The sequence below is a fragment of the Calliphora vicina genome, chromosome 3, assembly GCF_958450345.1.
Source record: "Calliphora vicina chromosome 3, idCalVici1.1, whole genome shotgun sequence".
Classification (NCBI taxonomy): Eukaryota; Metazoa; Arthropoda; class Insecta; order Diptera; family Calliphoridae; genus Calliphora; species Calliphora vicina.
Genome location: NC_088782.1, coordinates 110,266,358 through 110,290,813, shown reverse-complemented (window position 1 = coordinate 110,290,813; position 24,456 = coordinate 110,266,358). Strand labels below are relative to the sequence as shown.

At 32.2% G+C, this 24,456-nt stretch overlaps 1 protein-coding gene across 2 annotated transcripts in view; it reads left to right on the top strand.

Moving 5' to 3' along the window:
- wnd (wallenda) overlaps positions 1-24,456 on the top strand; it is a 52,442-nt gene that overhangs the window by 16,251 nt on the left and 11,735 nt on the right. Inside the window, exon 1 of one of the 2 annotated variants that reach the window (XM_065504130.1) lies at positions 16,834-17,299. The exons of the other annotated variant lie outside the window; for it this stretch is intronic. Within the exon in view, the coding sequence (XP_065360202.1) occupies positions 17,229-17,299 (71 nt within the window). The 5' untranslated portion in view covers positions 16,834-17,228. Of the gene's footprint in view, positions 1-16,833; positions 17,300-24,456 lie in introns of those variants that run through there. 2 annotated transcript variants of the gene reach the window in all.

Here is a 24,456-nt window from a genome sequence, read left to right as displayed (position 1 = left end):
AAAAATTTTGTTTACCTAAAAAAATTTATTTTAAAGTATAATTTGGTGAAGGGTATATAAGATTCGGCACAGCCGAATATAGCTCTCTTACTTTTTTTCTATACCACTATGTGTCGCTTACGATAAAATTTGTTTACTGTAGAATATAAACATTGACTTACGATAAAATCTTACCCCCTATATTTTTGATGTTATTAACAATTTTGTTATTCTGAGAATGCTAAAATATCAGTCGGTCCATAAAATTTTAATTTCTGCAATAAAACAAAAATTTTAAAAATGTCGCTTACGATAATTTGGCGCTAAGGGCTCGATATACATATATGTACAAGTAATTGAAGACAAAAAGATTTACAATTTGCAGCAAAACTTGGACTAGATAAGTACCATCAGATAACAGTTTAATAAAACAAAAATTTCCATACAAAATTTCTTTTATAAATCATTGATAAATTTAAAAACTGTTTATAAATTAGGGGCTAAGATTGAATCAAATCTTTGAAATCTTCCATCTGATTGCTATTTTAATTTAGCTAGGTCCATTATTAAGACTATTCAAAAAGTACAATTAGATTAATGAAAAATTATGATAAAGTCCCCACTTGTAGAATTAATTCCTTTCGCTTAGGTCCATATCGTTCCCTCAATAAAACAATATTCTACTTCCACAATGTGGGTCAAAATATCAGTTGAAATATTACTTTTGTTCCAGATGTCTATTAATACAAAAATGTTAAACTCAATTATTTCGAAATGGCAAAAAAATTATACACTATTGTTTTATTAAGAGAACGATATAAGATTTATTTCATGTTTCTAGGTTCATTGGTGAAGAGAATACAAAAAGTACCATTCGATTAAAGAAAAAGTACCAAAATGTCTAACCTTGGAATTCTCACTCACTTAGGACCATATATGCTTAACTTCATGTTTCTCAGTTCATTGTTATAGAAATTTCCAAAAAGTACCATTAGAAGAACAAAAAAGTACCTATAGTTCAGTTCTCACATTTTGGTACCTAAATATGATCCCCTATTCCTAACATTAACTTCTCTCAGATGCATATCAACTAACTTTAATGTCGATAAGTGAAATAATTTAAAATATTGAAAAAGTACCATTAGGAGAAAAGTATCAATTTCCCTTTTTCCTCCTTGAACACCCCTAAAGCTTGAAATTTAAAAATACTCCATTTTGCCAAAATTGTTTATGCTACAGACATGTCTCAAACGATTGAAATCTGTATTAATGTGCCCCAGAAAAAATATGTTTTAAAAAAAAGTACCAAACTGTTTACCCAGATTTGGACCAATATACACCTATTCACTCGAGTTCCAAATAACAGCCTGTTATTGGAGCCAATTTTAAAAAAAATTATCAAAATTGCCTTAATAATTTCAAATAAAATGTATTTTCCCAATTTTATCCCCTTTTTGGTCCTTTTTTTATCCCCATTGCGGTGGTAAAATTGTATTCAATTAAAAATCTGCATCGTGGTGGGAATTCTTAATAAAATATTCGTATGTCTATGTCAAATTATAGAAAAACATATTTTATGAAAAAGTACCAAAAATAAACTTTGAATTTCCAAAAAGTACCAAACTTATATTTTTTTATTTTTTGTTAAGTAAAGAATACGATTTAAAATGTGTTTCTATGTTTATTGGTTTAAAAGGTAAATAGGGTGCCAAAAAAAGTACCAAAATACAGTTTTTACTCGTTTTCTCCCCTAAAAGGTTCGAATTTCCAAAAAGTACGAAACACCTGTCAGCTTATTTTTTAAATCGAGTAACATGCAATTTTAAGTTTTTTTGTATCTTTATTAGTTTTGAAGATATAAGGTTACCGAATTTACCCGTTTTACCTTTTTTACCTCCTAAACATTAGAATTTCCAAAAATCCCTTCTTATCGGATCGTTTTAGGGAGTGAGGAACCCACAGTTAAAATTTCATGATTCTAGCTTCAGTCGTTTGGGCTGTGCGATGATGAATCAGTCAGTCAGTCAGTAACGTTACTCCATTATATATATAGATAATAACAACAAACCTTTTTTTTCATTACCCAAATTCATTTGCCATAAGAAACCCTTTCCAATGAAATTCAAGGAACGTCCCTGTTTTAATAAACATTGCAATTAATTATGTTTTTTTTACCTTCATTTCCTTGTTCTTTAAACACTTACCCATACTGCCTTGCATTTTCAATATTTTTTTGGTAGTTTCCCTTTTATTTACTCTCAATTAAATTTGTTTTCAATATTATTTTTTTTCAAACCCCTTTTCCTCTCTCTCCCCCCCCCTTCTAGCATTTTGTTTAGTTGAAACAAACAAGTCAAACTTGTGCGACAGTTGCCATCTAAAAATAACAATCAATAATTAGTATTGTTTTTGCATTGACGGTGTTTTTTTTGTTTTTGTATTCCCACAACACCTACCTCTAGTATTTAGTAGTGCTAGTTCACTTCATTAGCTCACAGTTTGCTCTCACTCACCTACTCACTCACATTAATTTACTCACTTTATTTGGTAGTATGTATCTACGTATTCGCATGGCCAAAACAGCTTTATTAGTGGCATTAAAACGTTAAAGTAAAAAAAAAAAACAAAAAACAGAAATAACAAAAGGTTGAATGTATTTATGTCTCAAAAACTCTCGATTTCTCAATACGTCAAACATATTTTAGTGGTAATATGATGCTCTCGTTGCAGAGTTGCCAAGGTTTAAAAAAAATATAGAATTTATAGCAAATTGTCATTGTAGGGGGAAGAGAACTGACACAAAATTAATTCTGTGTTTAGGTTTTGATTATCGCCATGATCCTTTATGATCTCGTCATATTTTCTATTGTTTTACTCCTCTCTCCAAAGAAAGTCTTCCCAAAGTTTTCAAAAATAGACACATATGCGAGATATCAGACGATTGTAACCTCTAAATGACTGCCAGGAAACAAACCTAGTCTTCTTTATACAACCCTTTCGAGATTTCCAGTGGTTGTATGAGGAATTTCTCTTCTCCAGCTCTAAAATCCACATATATATAGAATGTCTGTGTGAAAAGTCCTATGGCTCCGAAACCTAACTGGTAAATTAATAATTAAACACAAATTTTAGGTAAAATACCTAAAATAGAATTGGATGTCGAATTCTTTAATTATGTCCTTTAAGAACAATCTCAGACTTTTACATTTTAAAGATAATTTCATTCAAATAATCAACGCGGCTGCGCTGTAGGTGGTCCTACCGAAAGGTCCAATTTTTGATCATTCATTTCAGCATTGCTACCGGTATATCGCTTCCAAGTCTTAAATCGTAGATGGCTTTTGACTTCACATAATCCCAGAGAATAAAATCCTAAGGTGTGATATTCATAATCTAGGCGGCCAGTTCACAGTTCCGGAAACCAAAATGCACGATGATGCTCGAAAAACATTTCTCAAAGAACGCTGATTTTCGTAATACAGCTGTATAATTTGGAGAAGTTGTTGCTGTGTGAGTCTGTCCGTGATGAATTGTCAAACATCATGTGATCTGTTAAAAATCCAATAAACAATCTCTAAACCTTTATAATAGTTAAATTAACCAAATCGGCCATGAAGACAACATTAATACTCAAAGAAAGATAATTAAATTTGTCCTGGGTTCGAGGAAACGAGCAAGTGCAAGGATAACATGAAGACGCATAAACCTTAAAGAAACTCTGACCTATTGCAGCAAACATAAATATTCTAAATATACATACAAACTTTAATACTGAAGCCTTCAGAATACAGATTGGTTTCCGTCAATGATAGCTGCGGTCTCTCATAAACCTTAACGGAACTCAGACCTATTGCAGCAGGCATGAATATGTTTAAAAATACAACCTTTAATTTTGAAGCCCCTAGAATACAGATTAATTGCTGATTTAAATTACAAGTCCATCAATGATAGCTGCGATCTCTCTAGACTAGACTCAATGCTGATCGATAGCGTTAACGCAAAACATCAGTCTTGCAGGTAGATAAATCCAGGAAGTTAAGGTAAATTGGAACATCAAATCCTGCTATAAGAATTTGCTCTAATAGTCTTTGTCTTTGAGATGAATTTATCGGAGTTCTGTGCGCAGTGGCATCGATTTAAATATCAGGTCATTTGAACTTACCATTAGGATCTTGTAAATTCAAATTTTGTAATAGATCCCAGTAATACATCCACCGAAACGGTAGAAGTGAAGTCAATTTCAGGATACTTTATTAATATGTTTTCCATTGATCCTTCTTAGAAAACAACGCTGGCAAGACCATCACCATCAACGGAAAGCTCTACTGATTAATTATGACAAATTTATTTTGCTCCGAATTGAAGGACATGGATATATGTGGTTCTATTACAATGAACATTCTACACAAACGATTAGAGAGTATGGTTATCTCTCGCTGAAGTGACAAGAGATTTGATCCCGCTAGACAATTTCTAGTAGGGTTTTCTGAAGTCGATGCCAATAAGCTGCAATCGACCGATGTTCTCAAAGTCAACATAACCCAGGCCATCGCTCTAATTCAGCTGGATCTAAGTGGCAGAGTCTCTTGAATTCGTGACACCGAATATCGTAATAATTTCGTTAATACCCATACAAAGTTTGTTTTCAACATCTTTGAAAACCATTTACATATATTTAACTGTCATTATCCCGCCAGACTTTCTCTTGTAGGGTTTTCTGAAGCCGCCAATGACAATTACCCACACAGAGTTTTTTCCTCTTTGAAACTATTCATTGCTTTCTCGAGAATTGGCCCGAAGATGTTGCGATTTGATCCCGCGACATTTTCTTGTAGGGTTTCGTTATTACCCAAGCAAGCAATGTGCACGAGAATTGATCTCCAAGATCTTTCGATTTGATCCCGCCAGACTTTTCCTTGTGGGGTTTTCTGAAGTCGCAGGTTTATGACAATTACCCACACAGAGTTTTTTCCCCCTTTGAAAATGTCCATTGCTTTCACGAGAATTTGGCCTCCAAGATCTTGCGATTTTATCCCGCCAGATTTTCTCTTGTAGGGTTTTCTGAAGCCGAAGGTCTATGACAATTAGCCGCAATATACCGATGTTCTCGAAGTCAATATAACCTAGACCATTGCACAAATTCAGCTGGCTCTAAGTGGCAGAGTCTCTTGGATCCGTGCAATCGTATTTCGTACATAATCCTCCATGATCTTGTGATTTGATCCCGCCAGACTTTTTCTTGTAGGGTTTTCTGAAGTTGCAGTTCTATGACAATTAGCTGCAATTGACCGATGTTATCAATGTCTCATAATCCAAGTCATAGCTACAATTCAGTCAGATTTATGCTTCAGAGAAATTGAATATTTTATTTCTCGGATCGGTGCTAACTTGCGAAGCTTTGAAAGATAGTCGAACGATGATGTGCTTTTCATTACCATACTAACGATGAATTTCGTTAATAACTCATACACAGCTTGTTTTATTCTAATTCAACAACGACCCGACCTTGTTGGAAAACTCTTTACATAAATTGATCCGATTAACATGACTGATTCCTAATATACTCTAATTTCTCAGCAGGAATGTGTTTATAAAGGAGTAGATCGTTATCAGACACTCGTAGACCTGAATATCGCTAATGATCGTAAACGAAGATGTGAACCTTGTTGGAAAACTCTTTACATAATTTGAACTGTCTCAATAGCAAGATAATCTGATTAACATTACTGATTCCTAATATACTCTAGTTTCTCAGCAGGGATGTGTTTATAAAGGAGTAGATCATTATCAGACACTCGCACATTGATAGACCTGAACATAGCTAATGATCGTAAACGAAGATGTGAACGAAAATTTCTTTCGATTAAACATTATTTTAAGAGCTCACAGAGAAAACAGATTCATAGTAGCAACTGAATTTGTTGCCAATCGAATGATTCGGTTGCACACATAGAATTTTTCGGTTATATCAACTGAAAGTCAGTTGACAAAGAAGAAATTCGGTTGGAGCATCCAATGTTTTGTTCCACTTCTAAAATTTTGTACCAACAACAGGAAAATTCGTTCTCTAGGACAGAATCATTCGATGGGATACAAATTTTGTTGCTGACAACGAATCAGTTTTCTCTGTGCATCATTTCCTGGATCTGTCCGATGCGTATTCGAAACTTATTGAAAGTTTCTCTATGTTAGGTTCCATGAGCAGCTCTCCTTCAAGCTCACTTGGGTCCATTCAAATCTGATCTCATTGTGATACCCAAAGGGTAGACTGCAGAGTATTTACAATACTTCCGTTGCCTCCAAGTTAAACCAGCCGGTTTCTCGGATGAAGGATTAGATTCGTCTAAGATTTATCCTTGATAGCTAATCCAAGCATGATAGGATGGAAAACCTAGGATGCGTTCCCTCAGGTTTGTTAAACTCTGACATTGGCAGAAAAGGTGATACACAGTCTCTTCCTCTTCTTCATTATGACAGTTTCTACAGTAATCATTGTACCGTAGGCCCATTCTTCTAGCATGTGTTCCAATTAAACAGTGTCCTGTAATTAAGGAGACAATTTGCCTTATTTGCTCACGACGGTATTCTATAAGTAGATTCGTCCTGCTGGCATCATATACGGGCCAAGTTGACCTCGCTATAGCACAGGAAGTTTCATTAGTCCACCTGTTTTGTGCAGTCTCATATAGTTTCTGCTGAACAGCCATCTTGCATTTAACAAGGGATATACCAGAAAAGGTGTCGATCATATCCCTTTTGGCCAAATCATCTGCTATATAATTACCCTGATTTCCATCGTGTCCAGGGACCCATATAAGCGTTATCCTAGAATGTCTCGCTAGTACAATACAGAAGCTAGGTAGCCTAAAGTAGGATTTTATCCCAAAGTTTTCAATATAGAAACCTCCACCTATTTGACCCTATTTCCCCTATTAGAGCCATCATCCGTATGACATCATCATCATCATAATATAGAAATGTCTATCGAAAAAAGGTTTTGCGATGCAGTAATCGACATTACCATGTATGTGCCCATAGTAATTCAGTATCCTAGAGTGTCCAAGGTCCTTACCAGACCATGAACAACTTGCATTTAGTCTCACAGCAAAGTTGAGAGCCATTTGTATCACCATCTCATCCGCTGGTAACCTGTTTAGAATAGTAAAAAGTGCCTTAGAGGAGGTAGACCTTATAGCGCCTGTAATCAGTATCGCGATAGTCCTTAGAACTCGTTCAACGGCCTAACGACTGCTTTGAAGATCCAATTGATACCTTTCGTCATAATACCCCAGTTAGTAACAATTGCCTTTTTGCAGGAGTAGATGGCCACATAGTCCTTATTAATCCTGTTCTGAATATTCATATTCCAGGAAATTTCTCTAATATAAACTTATTTACCCCCATCAACGATATAAATTTAACCTAAAGTTAGATTTAATTTCGAAAATTCAACCAGAATAAATTGTATGGTTAAATTTAACTACAAAATTTGATGAATTTCTTTCATTTTCCCTTGAATGCTACTTAAAACTTCCTTGACTCCAAAGAATTGATGGTAACCCTTAATACGCATATGAAAACCACGTATGGGGGAACAACTCACACACAGTGACCACAAAAAAAATACAAACGCCGACTCTGGCTTCAACCACACTGTGCTTAACATTCGTTTTTATTGTATTATTTTGGAAGGTATAAAAACTCTCATCTCAAATCATAATTTTATTGTTGTTGCTTTGTTATTACTTGAGTGTGTGAGTGTGTGTGAAATTTGTGGGGAGACGAAGACCTCCAAACTACCAATCTGGGAGAAACATAATTTAGTAGACGTGCAAATTCTCAGCAGATCGGTAACGGTGGTACGGATACGATACGAATACAACAATAACGATTATTTAAAACAAAACAAGAGCTCGTATTACTTATTTTCGTTATTATTGTTGGTGTTTTCTTAACGACAAAATTGATATAAAATAAAAACAAAAAAAACAACAACAAATTCATTATCATTTTTTAATAATAACCATAAATGAGTACAAACACACATATACAAAATTGTTATTGTTATTATTTTATTATTTTTTTTTTTTTGCTAATAATTTTGCATTGTTACTTTGTTTTTGTTTGGTTTTTTTATTCGACTTTTTTCTATTTTTCCAACGAAGTTGTACATTTTTTAAAAAAAAAAAGTGAAACAAAAAGAAATTGTTATCAAATATTTAAAAAAAAAAGTTTTTTTTAAAGTGTTTGTCCTCCCAAAATGAAAAAAAAATGGCAATATACTTAAAACAACAGTGATAAGCAAAAAATGTAACTTAAATCTTAAAAAAAATAAGAAAATTATTGTTATAATTAAAATGCGTGGTAGTACATTAATGAAAAAGTTTTAAATTGTTATTATCACACACTTTAAAATCTTAAAAAAAACGTATTGAATTGACGTTATTATTTTTAACTTACTACTTGCTGCTGCTGGGTTTGTTGTTATTGTAACAGTTGTTAATTTATGGTGAATGCGAAAATCTCCCCTACCACACACTCTCGAGCACACTTTATTTACCTTGACGTCATTTTGTTTTTGTTATTTTTCTACTGTTTCTTCTTCTTCTTCATAACTTCTCTTGTGTACTTTATACTTGATTTTACTCTTTATTATTTTTTGTTGTTGTTAATAAACAACAACAACAACAATTAATATGGTTATTAATACGATTATGTAGTAGTAGAGTTATTACTACCGAATATTATGGTTTGTATTCGTACTTTTTTTTTGTTGGTTTGTTTCATTTGCTATTAAGAAACCAAGATAATATTTAAGCCAAGTTTTTGTTGTTGTTGTTGCTGTTGTATTTTTGTCTTTATTAGTGCCTGACAATAAACAATAACAATATGTTGTCAGTGCGAACAATATTGCTTTTATAAACAAACATGATCGTACAAGCACTTCATAAAAATCCACTTAAAATAATATTTTTATGTTAAAAGCTGCCAGATTATTTTTATAAAGGGCAATGAAACTAAAATCATAGTAAACTGGTAAAGCTGCCCACACGCGTGTGATTTGTGAGTGTGATTTGTTCGTGTTCGACTTGTTAATGGGGCTGTGCGCGAACAAAATCATAAGTAATTGAAAATTTTCAATCACAAATCAGGCGTAGAAATCATTCCGTGTGTGGCCAGCTTAAATTATTATTACTTTGTCTTGATATTTCGGGAAAGGTGCTAAAAGTTTTCACATCCCATGTGTTTAGGAGTTATTAAAACATTTTTGGAGAATTCATTCTTGTTATAGTAAAAATTTTCCTTTTGGCGACTTAAAAATATAATAAAAACTATTTTAAAATTGTTTTGATACCCAACAAAAAGTCGACTTTCCATTCCTGAATGACATATCAATTTATACTGAGTGCCAACGAAAAAAGCTAATTTAAGACATAGAGAATTGTATATGGAGACGAGACACTCCGATTAGTCAATACTAATCTACAATTTTGCCAATTTTTCAGTACCCGATTCCCGGGAATTAAAAACTTACGAAAATACATAGAAAACAACTTAGAACTCTGTTTTTTTCACCAAAACCAGTGAAAAGTTTTTTACAGTTTTTTGCCTATATCTTGGCAATAATAGACCGCTTATTATTATTATTTATTTGTTGTTTTTCGTATGAAAATTTAAAAAGAGAATTCATTATTTATAGAATTTATTTCTTATTGAATCATTCTAATTTCTTCAAATCCATAACAAAATAGCTTCAAAAATTTATTAAATGATAAAATTTTTCTTCAATTAGAATCTAGTACAAAAAAAAGGCTTAAGACAATTTTTTCAATTAATTTTGTAAATGATTTGATTTAACAAAAATTTAATCATTCAGAGTTTGAATAATTAATTCAGTTTAAACAAAGGCTTTGGAATGAATCTAAAAAATTAAATATTAGTATAGGATTTATGGAATGAAAGGCTGACATTTTTTAATTACGGATTAAGATTTTACTGAATTAATCTCAAATTTTATTAATTAGCTCTTTGAAGCTCTGATATTTAATAATTATAACACTAAGTTTTTATATGAAATTTGGCTATAATATTCCTAATTTACAGTATCATTATATATTTCGGGAATAGCCGGGTACCCGGGAATGTTGAAAAAAATTTCCCGATTGCCGGGAATCAAAAAAGGTCGGAAAATTAAAAACCCTAGTCAATACATTGACTTGCATGTTGCAAGAGTTAGATTTTTGACAACAGACTTAAGTTTTTGACAATTGCGTCTCGTCTCTATGTTATCCTATGCAAAAAGACTTAACTGAATTGTAGATAATCTAAGATTTTATAAAGACTTTATGAACACCAGAGATTGAAGCTAATCTAAGACTTAAAAAAACCTGTGATTGAAGCTAACGTTTTTGTTTTTCTCCATTACCCCACTTGGATGCATTTGGCTTCCACAAAGCATCTCCATCTTATACGAATTGTTGCAGTTGTTTTTCGCATATTTCCCATGTAGATTGCACTGTCCTAGTTATTGGAGTATCGTGCGTCTCCATGTACGATGTTGCCATTAGATCCATTGGTATTTTTTTTTGTATCAGTTTAAATGGTTGTTGTTCCAGCTAAGTAGATGATTGGTCTGCTGTAGCTGGTCTAGGATAATGGGGCTGCCATCTGGCGTTGCCTAGAAACAACGACCTCTGTGTATTTGGTGTAGTGGTGGGGAACCTTGCTGATCTTTGATTCCTACCTTTTTTCTCCCAGGGGGTGACCTTTTCCATGATGTTATCCTCTTTTCCAAGTGGAGGAGTGGTCAGGGGGCTTCTTGGATGGATTGTTTAGAGAGAGATTAATTACAAAGCTAATCTTAGAGTCTATAAAGATCTACAATTGAAGCTTATCAACGACTTTAAAAAGACCTACGATTGAAGCTAATTTAAGACTTTAAAAAGACCTACGATTAAAGCTAATCCTATACTTTATAATGATCTACGATTGAATCTAATTGAAGAATATATAAAGATCCACGATTGAAGCTAATCTTAGACTCTATAAAGGTCTACGATAGAAGCTATTCTAAGACTTTATAAAGACCAACGATTGAAGCTAATCCTAGACTTTATAAAGATCTACGATTAAATCTAATTTAAGAATATATAAAGACCCACGATTGAAGCTAGTCATAGACTCTATAGAGATCTACGATTGAAGTTAATTTAAGAATACATAAAGACCTTAGATTGAAGCTGCTCTTAGACTCTATAAAGACCTAAGATACGAGCTAATCCTATACTTTATAATGATCTACGATTGAATCTAATTTAAGAATATATAAACACCCACGATTGAAGCTAATCTTAGACTCTATAAAGGTCTACGATAGAAGCTATTCTAAGACTTTATAAAGACCAACGATTGAAGCTAATCCTAGACTTTATAAAGATCTACTATTAAATCTAATTTAAGAATATATAAAGACCCACGATTGAAGCTAGTCATAGACTCTATAGAGATCTACGATTGAAGCCAATTTAAGAATACATAAAGACCTTAGATTGAAGCTGCTCTTAGACTCTATAAAGATCTAAGAATCGAGCTAATCTAAGACTTACCTTAAAACCTGTAAAAGACTTTATAAAGACCTACGATTGAAGCTACTCTAATACCTTAAAAAGACAATCGATTGAAGCGAATCTAAGACTTACCAACCTACGAACAAATTTACTCCATAAGAAGAGAATCTATTTAATATAAGATCTACGATTGAAGCTAATCTTAAACTTTATAAAGACCTACGATTGAAGCTCATTTAAGATTTTATAAAGACCTACGATTCAAGCTAATCTAAGACTACAAAAAACCTGGGATTGAAGCTGATCTAATACTACGAACAAAGACACTTATGTCATTGAAACTAATCTTAGGCTTTATAAAGATTGAAGCTCATTTAAGAATATGTAAAGCCCTATCATTGAAGCTAATCTAAGTCTTTATATAATCTAATCTAAGACTATAAAGAAACTGGGATTAAAGCTAATCTAAGACTTACGAAACTACGAACAAAGACATTAACGCCATAGGAAGAGAGTGTTATCTAAGATCTGCGATTGAAGCCAATCTAAGACTTTATAAAGATCTACGATTGAAGTTGATCTAAGATTGTAATTAAACCTGAGATTGAAGCTAATAAAGACTTACGAAACTCCATAAGAAGATAATCTTATCAAAGATTTACGATGGAAGCTAAACTTAGACTTTAAAAAAAGTTGAAGGTTATCTTACGAACAAAGACATTTACTCCATAAGAAGATAATCTAAGATCTACAATTGAAGCTAATCTAAGAATTTAAAAATACCTACAATTGAAGCTAATCTTAGACTTTATAAAGACCTATGATTGATGCTAATCTAAGACTTACGAAACTACGAACAAAGACATTTACTCCATAAGAAGAGAATCTTATCTAAGATCAAGAATTGAAGCTAATTTTAGACTTTATAAAGACCAGCAATTGAAGCTGTCATGTTGAAACTTTCTCTACGTTTCCCTTGTCGTTAGAGATAATTTTCAATTTAATTCTTTTGAGAAGATGCTAGAGAGTTCACGTTGCTTTCGCGTTACATATTAGAGAAGAGCTATCGCTGTTATTCTTTGGAGTATAGATAGATTTTACACTGAAGTCTCATAAAGTTTTGATATCTTTACAATGATATACAAAGGATTCGGGAACAAATAAGCTCCAAAACAATTAAATGGAATACAAGATATTAGATATTGCATAGTCTTGATATCAGATATCATCTGTACAAGGTAGTAATTTCTGTAGGAAATATCTAAGTTTATTATAAACATAACGCGATATATATTTTCATATGCGGCATCCATCAACCACAATTTTGTTTCATTTAATATTGATACAACACAGTTGCAATTGAGATACTGAAACTCTCTCCGCATAATTCGATTGTAATATAATATTTCATGTATCAGATTGGCCATCATTATATGGATGCAATAGCCTAGCCGCCTTGAAGAAGCTGGTTGATAAATTCAGCCCCTTTTCTTAATCTCTGGTTATTGTTTTTCGTAACGATATACTACCAATTAATATAGCTTTAGTATGAGAACTATCAATATGTCGTTACGATAAAAAATAACCAGAGATTAAGAAAATGGGGCTTAGTATTTAACTGGTTTCTAATGTCCATTTTCTCGCCATATTCTAAACTATCTGTAGTACCATTTGCTTTCTTTGTACCTCCCATATAAACCTCAATTTCTTAATTTCATTCAGTTTTTTTTGTTAACTGGTAAAATTTAGAACATTAAATAGTGGTTTCTGATATTTTCAAGTTTATATGAGGGATATGAGAGCAATGAGGAACTAGTTCTTCAAATGTTGAGTCGATCGTTTGGTTTTTTCTTAGAGCTTATTCCTGAATATGAATGTGTAGATCTTTGATATCCTTTCATGCTAATTATACTATTGTACTAACTCATTAGGAGTGCCCTAAGGGCACTGCTACACGTTCAATATATATTGTGATATTTGGATCGCGATTCATTGTAATGGATCACGCAAAATTAGGTTATTCTGCGATTTGGATCGTGATCCATCAATACTGCATGCTACACGTTCAATAAATATCGCGGTCAATATATATTGAACGTGTAGCAGTGCCCTTAGCCTTAAATAACGACATCACCAATTACGGCTTACGCCTAAAGAAGAGTCTCGTCCAGGAATTTCCACATCGACTTATACCTTCGTATAGGAAGCCGGAATTCTCGAACTCAACTCCTGAGTTTTATGGTCTTCACCAAAATCCTATTTGAGTTTTGTTTGGTAATCCACTAGTGTTCCAAATTGAACGAATGCGAAAACTTGAAGAAACCGTAACGTTAAACAGTTAGACGACGTCAACCATTAGCCAATGCGAGAGTGAAACGCAAAACTCTCGAATGTCAAAAATTACTGTTTTCCGCTGTAGTTTCTGAATGAGTCCCTTCTTTTGAGAAAGTCTTAGTTTTATTCCCAAGTTTTTGGGAATTGAGATTGTTGTTCTTTTATTTATAATTAGTCCACAGTTGATAGCCCATTTCCTTGGTATATTTTGAATGGACATTATCTCTCACTAATAATACAACATTATTCGTTTACGCCAAACATCTAGGGTTTCAAAAGAACTTCATTTAATGCTAAGATCCATAATGTGGGATGAAAGAATTTCGCCTACTTGAGGATTGACAGTAGTAGCAACCGGGTTTATAACTTATCCATATAGATCAGCTTCAATATAACTCCAAGGAACTTTCAGTTGTTAAAAGCTTCCTTAACAACATGAAAACAATTCTGTGCGTATTGCACGTGGAATACATGGACATGATCGACACTAGATCACGAAGTACAGTGTTTACCCTTAGAGTAGGAAGTTGACCCAGAATTTTAATTCTTATAAGCCTCAAATATTATTGAATTTCGGGAGCTTTAATCCAACAATAACACAGGAGTGATTTGTCTGTGGTATTTTGAACCACTGTGTGTTACTTCTCTCTTTCTGTGTGGTATTTCTCTCTTTCGCTCTATTTACACTCTAGTATCGTTTTAATTTAAACAATTTTATTATTATTTTATTTCTTTTTTGGTGTGATTTGTTTTTGTCAGCATTTCTACTGTCTATTATTAAGTTTTTTGTTGCCATTGCTTTAAACTTATTTTTTCCGGAGGTAGTAAAGATGTTTTTGCAAAGTGTGTAAAGCGTTGGTTGTATTTCATCTCCCCCTTTAGGCAGCTCCGACCGTTTTTTGCCTGTCACAATGTGATTGTTTGTTTCTTAGTGGTTTTAAGCAAAAAAACTCCAATAAACCGCAAGAAAAAATGTGTTGTTATAAACGTAAGTACTTAGCGTTGTATTACCACAGATACAATACAATAAAAAAAAATTCAAACTAAACCACCCTCGCGAATACCCTTAAGTATGAAGATGGAGGTTTTTTGTTTATTATGGAAAGTATGTCGCTATGCAATTTGTGTAAGATTTTTATCTTAAAAATACTATTGTTTAACATCTCATTCATCTTTGTGCGATTGTTTTAGTTTTCATTTCAATACCTGATATTAACTATTTCTAAACGTGCATTGGATATTTTTGAAAAGTTGTATTTTATTTTTAAAGTTCACTTAATGCTAATTTATAGATACATTGTGGTCATGCTGCCTTTTATATAAATATTAATAACCTACATATTTAGTGGTGTGATAATATACTAGCTATTTTATTAAAAACTATTTTGTTATACTTCATTGTTTAAATTTTAGAATTAGATAAGAACTTTAAATAAATCTATGCATATTTACGAGATAAAAAATAAAGTTTATTTATTGCACCATTATAATTTATAAATTTCTCGTGAATAGAAATATTTCCATTCGAGAATTGTTTTAGTATTTTTCCACATCCAAAAACACTGTTGTTTTGCACTATAACATTTTTAGTTGTTGTTGTTTAATGTTGTTATCTAGAGACAGTTTTCGATTACTCTTTAAATTTCTTTTTCTTCTTCTTTTTATAAGTTGGCATTCAGTGTAAATTGATAACTCAATTAGACGGAATACCATAGTCTTGTTTTCGATGCCTTTGTTCAGCATTTGTTCGCTCAGAAATTTATGTCTTAACATGAAGAGCGAGGCATTCACAGGGAATGAAAACTGTATTCTCCTTTCCGCGGTACCAGCTGCAACAAATGTAATTGTAGAAAGGATATCCACGTTTGGTTACATGCTTACCGAGCACCTAATGACCAGATAAGTCTCCCATTAATGTTACTCCCTCCATTCTTATCTGAATTTTGAACATCCCATCAAATCCGTAAAAGGCGTTACGTATTCAGAGATTTGATCTAAGATTTCAGTATGAAATGAATCCACATTTGATGTAAGATTTCAGTATGAAATGAATCCACGTTTGATGTAAGATTTCAGTATGAAATGAATCCACGTTTGATGTAAGATTTCAGTATGAAATGAATCCACGTTTGATGTAAGATTTCAGTATGAAATGAATCCACATTTGATCTAAGATTTCAGTATGAAATGAATCCACATTTGATCTAAGATTTCAGTATGAAATGAATCCACATTTGATCTAAGATTTCAGTATGAATTGAATCCACATTTGATCTAAGATTTCAGTATGAAATGAATTCACGTTTGATCTAAAATTTCTGTATGAAATGAATCCACATTTGATCTAAGATTTCAGTATGAAATGAATCCACATTTGATCTAAGATTTCAGTATGAAATGAATCCACGTTAGATCTAAGATTTCAGTACGAAATGAATCCACGTTTGATCTAAGATTTCAATATGAAATGAATCCATGTTTGATCTAAGATTTCAGTATGAAATGAATCCACATTTGTTCTAAGATTTCAGTATGAAATGAATCCACTGCATTGGTTACCGGTTTTAGATATAACGCTGCTATAATCTGCCTATAAGTTAGAAAATAATGAAATTTATGTAAAAAGTGTGTAGCCTTTGGATATGTAGGGTATTCGAATATAAATATAAACAACTTTCCTTAACAAATCACTCAACCTGCAAGTGATTTTTAACTTTAAATTCACATACGTCATTAATTAATAACACATATATACAATAATATAAAATGCGTATTCGAAAATAACAAAAACTATACATTTTCTATAAGTGGAAATACGTGAATTATCAAGAGACTCTTTATGTTGAAAAAAACAACATAATTACGTGCAACAATAATAATTACAATTTCTAACAATTAATAAAACAAAAAATTATAACAAAATGATATATTTTTTCAATATTTTATAGAATAAATAAAAAATAAAACAAAATTATGAAAAATTCATAACGAAAAGTGAAACAAACTTATCTTAAAGTAAAAAAAAATATAACACAGCCATAAAAAAATTTCCAAGAATTTAAGGAATTTAAAAATCATTTACTACCCATACTACAACACAATGCCAACAATTATTTGCTTTTGCAAAAAAATAAACAAATTAATAATAACGTAAAAGAAAAATCACCTGGTCTAAGCAACTTTATCTTGAACGTCATCAGACATAGACATACCTTTAAAAAAAGAACTACAACTTTCTTGCTGAGTTAACAGATTACTACTTGTATATGTTGGTTTTAATTCCACAACTATCACGAGCAGCAGAATTAGCAATATTACATCAATTCTAGTTGGAGATTTCACTTGAATATGGTATTTTATATATCAATTTTTGGTAGAAACATTGAGCCGCCAGATAAAATTTTGAATACAGAAAAAAGGTAAACATTAAATAGATTCTAAACCAAATAAACTAATCTTTAAAATAACAGTCATACAACTTAAACCAAGTTTAACTACAGCATAACTATCCCTCTCTTTTTAAAACACCTAAAAGTTAAACCTCTCTTTAATTCTTAACCCCCTACTGGTGCCTTAATTTCCCCATTGCAGCTTTAGAATTTGTTTTAACAAAAAAAAAAAAGAAATAACTAAAACTGAAAATATTGTTATTTAAAACATTTCGTACCAGTCGTGTTATGGTACACGAGTTTAGATTTGGCCAAAGAACTGAGAACTCAACGCAGAACAATGAAAACAAATAAAAGACTGGCAAATGTTATCGACATTAAATATTACGTTCTTTTTTTTTTGTTTTTGTTTGACTAGTTTGCATACGTTAAACTAAATTTTAAATAAATATCATAATCAAATTTAACTAATTTTAATAACAATAACGACAAACAATAACAAAAATCACCTAAAAAATTTACATCTACATAAAAATAGCAGCATACCTGACACAAATTAATTATCATCTAGACTCAAAAAGAAAAAAAAGGTTAGTTAAACTAATTAACATGTTAAACACAAATATTACGGTTAAAGTAAAACGTCACAAAGAATACCAACAAAGGCTGAGAGAAAGAGATGGAGATAAAGAGGATTTGAAAATATTTGCATTAATAAAACGTAATGTATTTAAATAAACGTTATGTTATTTAAAACACACCAGTGTTTTAGAGCACTATGGGTTAAAAATTAATTATTTGTAAAATCTTCCACAATTTATTGAACTCAGAGTAGATCTTTTTTGATAAGGCATTTTTGTAAACAATATTTTTCCCTGGATTAATCATGTTATTATTTTATTGGAGATTATAGTTAGTGGGTTGGTTTTTTATAGGAATTGCTACTGAAACCGAATTGGAGATATCCAAAGTAGATCCCATTCTGACTAATTCATCTGCCCGTTTATTTTCAGAGTAGTCTCTGTGCGCAAGGACCCAAACTAATATCAGATGGACGACCTAACCTTGACAGAGCATTCAGTGAGAGAAGTATCGCCCGACTTTTCGGATGCCACAATGAATCTGTTCTCTCTGATTAGTGAAATATCTAAAATTCGTTAAATCATCAGTACAAAGCTAAAGTGGAATCTAGTCCAGTAAAGTAGAACCCATAAAGTTTAGATATGATGAGATGTCAGAATATACATTGTTCAGTTGTGGAGTCTATATTTGAATATAAGAGATTAAGAGAGATTAAAATCTCTGGAATAGTCTCCTTCTTCGAACCCAACCTGTCCTTGATTGAAAGCACTGCAGTGATGTGAAAGTCTTTTAGAGATTAGGAGAGATTATGATCTCTGGAATACACCCCTTCTTCTAACATCCTTAACTGCCAGAAAATCTGATTCAAAAGCACTTTAGTAATACGGAAGACTTCTTGATATACAGATACTAAGATCTATGGAATCCATCCCTCATTCTAATAGCAAATTAGTAATCCATAATTCTTGATATACAGATACTGAAATCTATGGAATTTATCCCTGCTTCTAACATTTATAGAGATGACATTCGAAGCCAACCTGTACCTAACATACTTGTTTGAAAGCACTGCAGTGATGCGGAAGTCTTCTTGGGATTAAGAGAGATAAAGATCTCTGGAATACTCCCCTCCTTCTCATAGTTGTGGAGACAACATTCGAAACCAACCTGTACCCAAGTTTCTGGATTGAAAGCACTGCAGTGATGCGAAAGTATTTTTGAGATTAGGAGAGATTAAGATCTCTGGAATACACCCGTTCTTCTAATAGTTATGGAGATGACATTCGAACCCAACCAGTAGCCAACGTCCTTAACAGACAAAATCTCTGATTCAAGCACTTTAGTGATCCAGAAGACTTCTTGATATACAGAGACTAAAATCTATGGAATTAATCCCTCCTTCTAACAGTTGTGGAGACGTTGTTCGAACCCAACATGTACCTAACTTCCTTGATGGAAAGCACTGCAGTGATGCGAAAGTCTTCTTGAGATTAAGATATATTACGATCTCTGGAATACTCTCCTTCTTCGAACCCAAGCTGTACCCAATTTCCTGGATTGAAAGCACTGCAGTGATGCGAAAAAATTTTTGAGATTAGGAGAGATTAAGATCTCTGGAATACTATTCTTCTTCTAACAGTTGTGGAGATGATATTCGAACCTTACCAGTACCCAACTTCCTTAACTGCCAGAAACTCTGATTGAAAAGAACTTTAGTGATTCAGTAGACTTCTTGATTTTCAGATACTAAGCTCTGTGGAATCCATCCCTACTTCTAATAGTTGTGGACACGATATTCGAACCCAACATGTACCTAACTTCCTTGATTGAAAGCACTGAAGTGATGGGAAAGTCTTCTTGGGATTAAGAAAGATTACGATCTCTGGAATACTCTCCTTCTTCGAACCAAAGCTGTACCCAATTTCGTGGATTGAAAGCACTGCAGTGATGCGAAAATCTTTTTGAGATTAGGAGAGATTAAGATCTCTGGAATACTATTCTTCTTCTAACAGTTGTGGAGATGATATTCGAACCTTACCAGCACCCAACTTCTTTAACTGCCAGAAACTCTGATTGAAAAGAACTTTAGTGATTCAGAAGACTTCTTGATTTTCAGATACTATGCTCTGTGGAATCCATCCCTACTTCTAATAGTTGTGGACACGATATTCGAACCCAACATGTACCCAACTTCCTTGATTGAAAGCACTGAAGTGATGGGAAAGTCTTCTTGGGATTAAGAAAGATTAAGATCTCTGGAATACTCTCCTTCTTATAAGAACACTAAGATCTACGGAATTCATCCCTCCTTCTAATAGATGTGGAGACGACATTCGAAATCAACCTGTACCCAACTTCCTTGATTGAAAGCACTGCAGTGATGCGAAAGTCTTCTTGAAATTAAGAGAGATTAAGATCTCTGGATTATCCCCTTCTTCTAAAAGTCTTCTTGAGATTAAGATCTCTGGAATACTCCCCTTCTCTAACAGTTTTGGAGATGCGAACCCAACCAGTACCCAACTTCCTTAACTGACAGAATCTCTGATTCAAAAGCACTTTAATGATCCAGAAGACTTCTTGAATTCTTGTGTGGAATTCATCCGTGCTTCTAAAAGTTGTGGAGAGGATATTTGAACCCAACCTGTACCCGACTTCCTTAATTGAAAGCACTGCAGTGATGCGAAAGGCTTCTTGAGATTAAGAGAGATAAAGATCACTGGAATACTCCCCATCTTCTAACAGTTGTGGAAACACATTCGAACCTAACCCCTACCCAACTTCCTTAACTGCCACATCTTGATATACAGAGACTAAGATCTGTGGAATTCATTCCTCCTTCTAATAGTTGTGGAGACGACATTCGATCCCAACCTGTACCCAACTTCCTTGATTGAAAGCATTGCATTGATGCGAAAGTCTTCTTGTGAATAGGATAGATTAAGATATCTGGAATACTCCCCTTCTTCTAACAGTTGTGGAGATGACATTTGAACCCAACCAGTACCCAACTTACTTAACTGACAGAATCTCCCCTTCTTCTAATAGTTGTGGAGATGACATTCGAAACCAAAAAGAACCCACCTTTCTTAACTGACAGAATCTCTAATTCAAAAGCACTTTAATGATCCAGAAGACTTCTATGGAATTCATCCATACTTTTAATAGTTGTGGAGACGATATTCGAACCCAACCCAACAGAATCTTTGATTGGAAGTCTTTTTGGTATACAGAGATTAAGATTTCTGAAATATACTCTACCAGGAATAGTATTTCGTTAAGAGTCTCGGAATGGTGTTAGCGTCACATAGAGCTGATCACAACAGGGAGTATAATCCTAACCTTCAGTATACAGAATATATTTCCACATAATTTTAAAGTAATAGTAGATTAAATGCAGAGTTCATCACCATCTCCATCCCAAAAATATCTAAAATATGACTTTTCCTCGAGGAAAGGATGACATAACAAAGAATAATCGGGCGAATAATGTCTGTGTAGACCAAATATAATATTCTTGGTGGCAGGTCCCAATGCTTTACGACAATAATAAACCATAATCCTTTCCAGAGTTAAAACAAAAATTATTATTCTGATATACGTCTGATATACTTCGGAGTGATGTATTAACTCCTGTCCACTGTCGAAATGAAGACACTAGCTTAATATATTGTATTTCTTTACAATTTAATATAACTAATCTTAGTTTAACTAATCCGTTGGACAAACCTAGAAGATTTATTAATCAAAAGCGCCAGATTAACTTAATTTTAAAAAAGTTAGTTTAGTTAGTTTGATGAAATATCTACATTTTATTAACTTCCACGCCATAGTGCTTCTAAAAAAGATTCCACATTGTAGTTTGTTAATAATAACTTGTCTAAAAACAATGTACTAACGTCATTTGATGTTAAAATTCTCACACACATTGAATTAGCAAAAGAAGAAATAGTCAAATTATATTTATTATTAAGTCTGCTCTCTATTTTTGATATAATTTCTTAATTTTTACGCTCTTTGCGAGTATTTCAATGTGTGTGTGTGAAAGACAGTATCTAGCTCTCTTTTTGGGTAATTTTTGCAAGGGAAGTGAACAAGCAAGCTTCATGTTTTAAGATAAGATAACATTTTTTTTTTTGTTTCTGTTTCATATTATTGATGTTGTTGTTATTGTTTTATTGTGCCAGGTGAAAATTTAAATCACCTGAGGGTTTTGCAAAAACAAAATCAAAATAAAAATTCATTTGTCTGCTTTTGAATTCTAAGGTTGAATGATTTCTGAAAAGAATAAAGTTCACATATATTTCTTACGCTTATTTGGTCATTGTTTATTAGGTTGATTGTTTTTATATTTATTGATGATATAAAAATAAATAAATTACACCATTTTACAAAATTTTTAGTTCTATTTTTAAAACTTTTATTCCTCTTTAGATAACAGTAGTGTATACCATTTCCAAATGAAATTGAGAGGAAGAAGATTGAAAAAGAAATATTCATCTAGGATATTATAACTTTTAAAGTAGATTTCTTAATTTTTAAGCTTAAATTGCTGGTTTTCAATATTTTACACCTTATCACTTGTTGTTTTGAAAGTTTTTAATACAAAAATTAAACAAACTATTGGTAAATGGTAATAATACATAAGTATATATATTCTGGATTCTTATTGATAGCGGAATCGATTAAGCCATGTCCGTCTGTCTGTCTGTTGAAATCAATTTTATGAAGACCCCAGATATCTTAGGGATCCAAGTCTTCAATAATTCTGTCTGACATGCTTACGAGAAGTTTCCTATTTAAAATCAGCAAAATCGTTCCACAAATGGCTGAGATATGAGGAAAAAACCAGGACAACCTCGATTTTTGACCTATATCTGGATTACTAAGTCATTAATATAGACAATATGGATATCTAATGATAGATATTTCAAAGACCTTTGCAACGACCATAGTAAGTTGGACCTACAATGGGTTAAAATCGGAAATAATATTTTTTAACCCGAATTTTTTCAAATATTTCCACAAATATATATGCATGAGGACTGTTACATTAGTTTCGGTCATATCATTTTATTAACAGCGGATATTCGCTGAGGTGGTTCAATGTATTTCCACATATCTTTGTCCATATATGTTGTACCGATTTTTCCAAACATTTTTGAGAAACTAGAAATATTAATAATAAATTTCATACCCTTAGGTCCTTTTGTTTTTGGCTCTATCGCATTTAAAATTCAGTTGATGAAAAAAATTCAAGTATTTATCTTAAATAGCTGGCCACCACTGTAGCTCTCTTACTTGTTTTTACTTCAAAAGTTCCAAAAATTTTAAAATATCTCCAATTTTGACAAATCCTTTCCACATTTAATTTGTCTAATAGTTTATTTGCTTACACACCCCCCCACACCTAAATTCATAACATCGAACAGTTTTAATAGAAAATTGAATTTAAAATTCTACCAAAAACTATCTACAGTTTAGCTAAAAATTTGTAATCATTCCTACGTCACAATTGCTTAACTATCTATTAGAAATGTACGTTTTAACGTAATCTAACTCTGGTGGAATATTCTTAATTAATTTTATGCAAAGAAAAAAATAAAATAAAAATAAACATTGTTGTATTTAACAGTTATTATTATTTCCAAGTTAACCTTGCATTTTATTGTATACAAATTTCCTGTTTTATTTAATTTATTGCAGAGAGAGAGTGGCAGAAAGAGAGAGAGATAACAAAAGTGTGTATTTAATGCACGTGTTTGAGTTTACAAACCAAAGATAAAGACAAACAAAAAATCATTAATTTATTTATTTATAGATTTTTTTAACTGCTAGTTGTTCTTATCGTTCGGTTAAACGTAGCTTAAACTAACAGTTTGAGGATTATTTCCAGAGGATTCAAATGAAGAGTTCATAGTTAATCCATCGTCTTAAACTCTCTTGAACTCCTTGACAAATATTTATCAAATTTTATTTATATTTAATGACATTTTATGTTAATAATAATTGTCTGAGCTGAAACACCATCAATTTTGTCTTAACGATGCAAATAATACTAATAAATTAAGAATATCTATATACATATATAAAACACTGACTAACTGATTCATCATCGAACAGCCCAAACGACTGAAGCTAGAATTATGAAATTTTAACTGTTGGGATTTTTGGAAATTCAAACGTTTAGAGGGTAAAGAAGGGGAAATTCGGTAACCTTATATTTTCAAAACTAATAAAGATACAAAAAAACTTAAAATTGCATGTTACTCCATTTAAAAAATAAGCTGACAGGTGTTTCATACTTTTTCGAAATTCGAACCTTTTAGGGGAGAAAACGGCTAAAAACTGTATTTTGGTACTTTTTTGGCACACTATTTATCTTTTAAACCAATAAACATAGAAACAAAATTTAAATTGTATTCTTTACTTATCAAAAAATAAAAAATATAAGTTTGGTACTTTTTGGAAATTCGAACCCTTAAGGGATAAAAATTGTGTTTATTTGTTGGTACTTTTTCATAAAATAAGTTTTTCTATAATTTGAATTAGACATACGAATAATTTATTATGAGCTCTCACCACGATGCAGAAATTTATTTGAATAA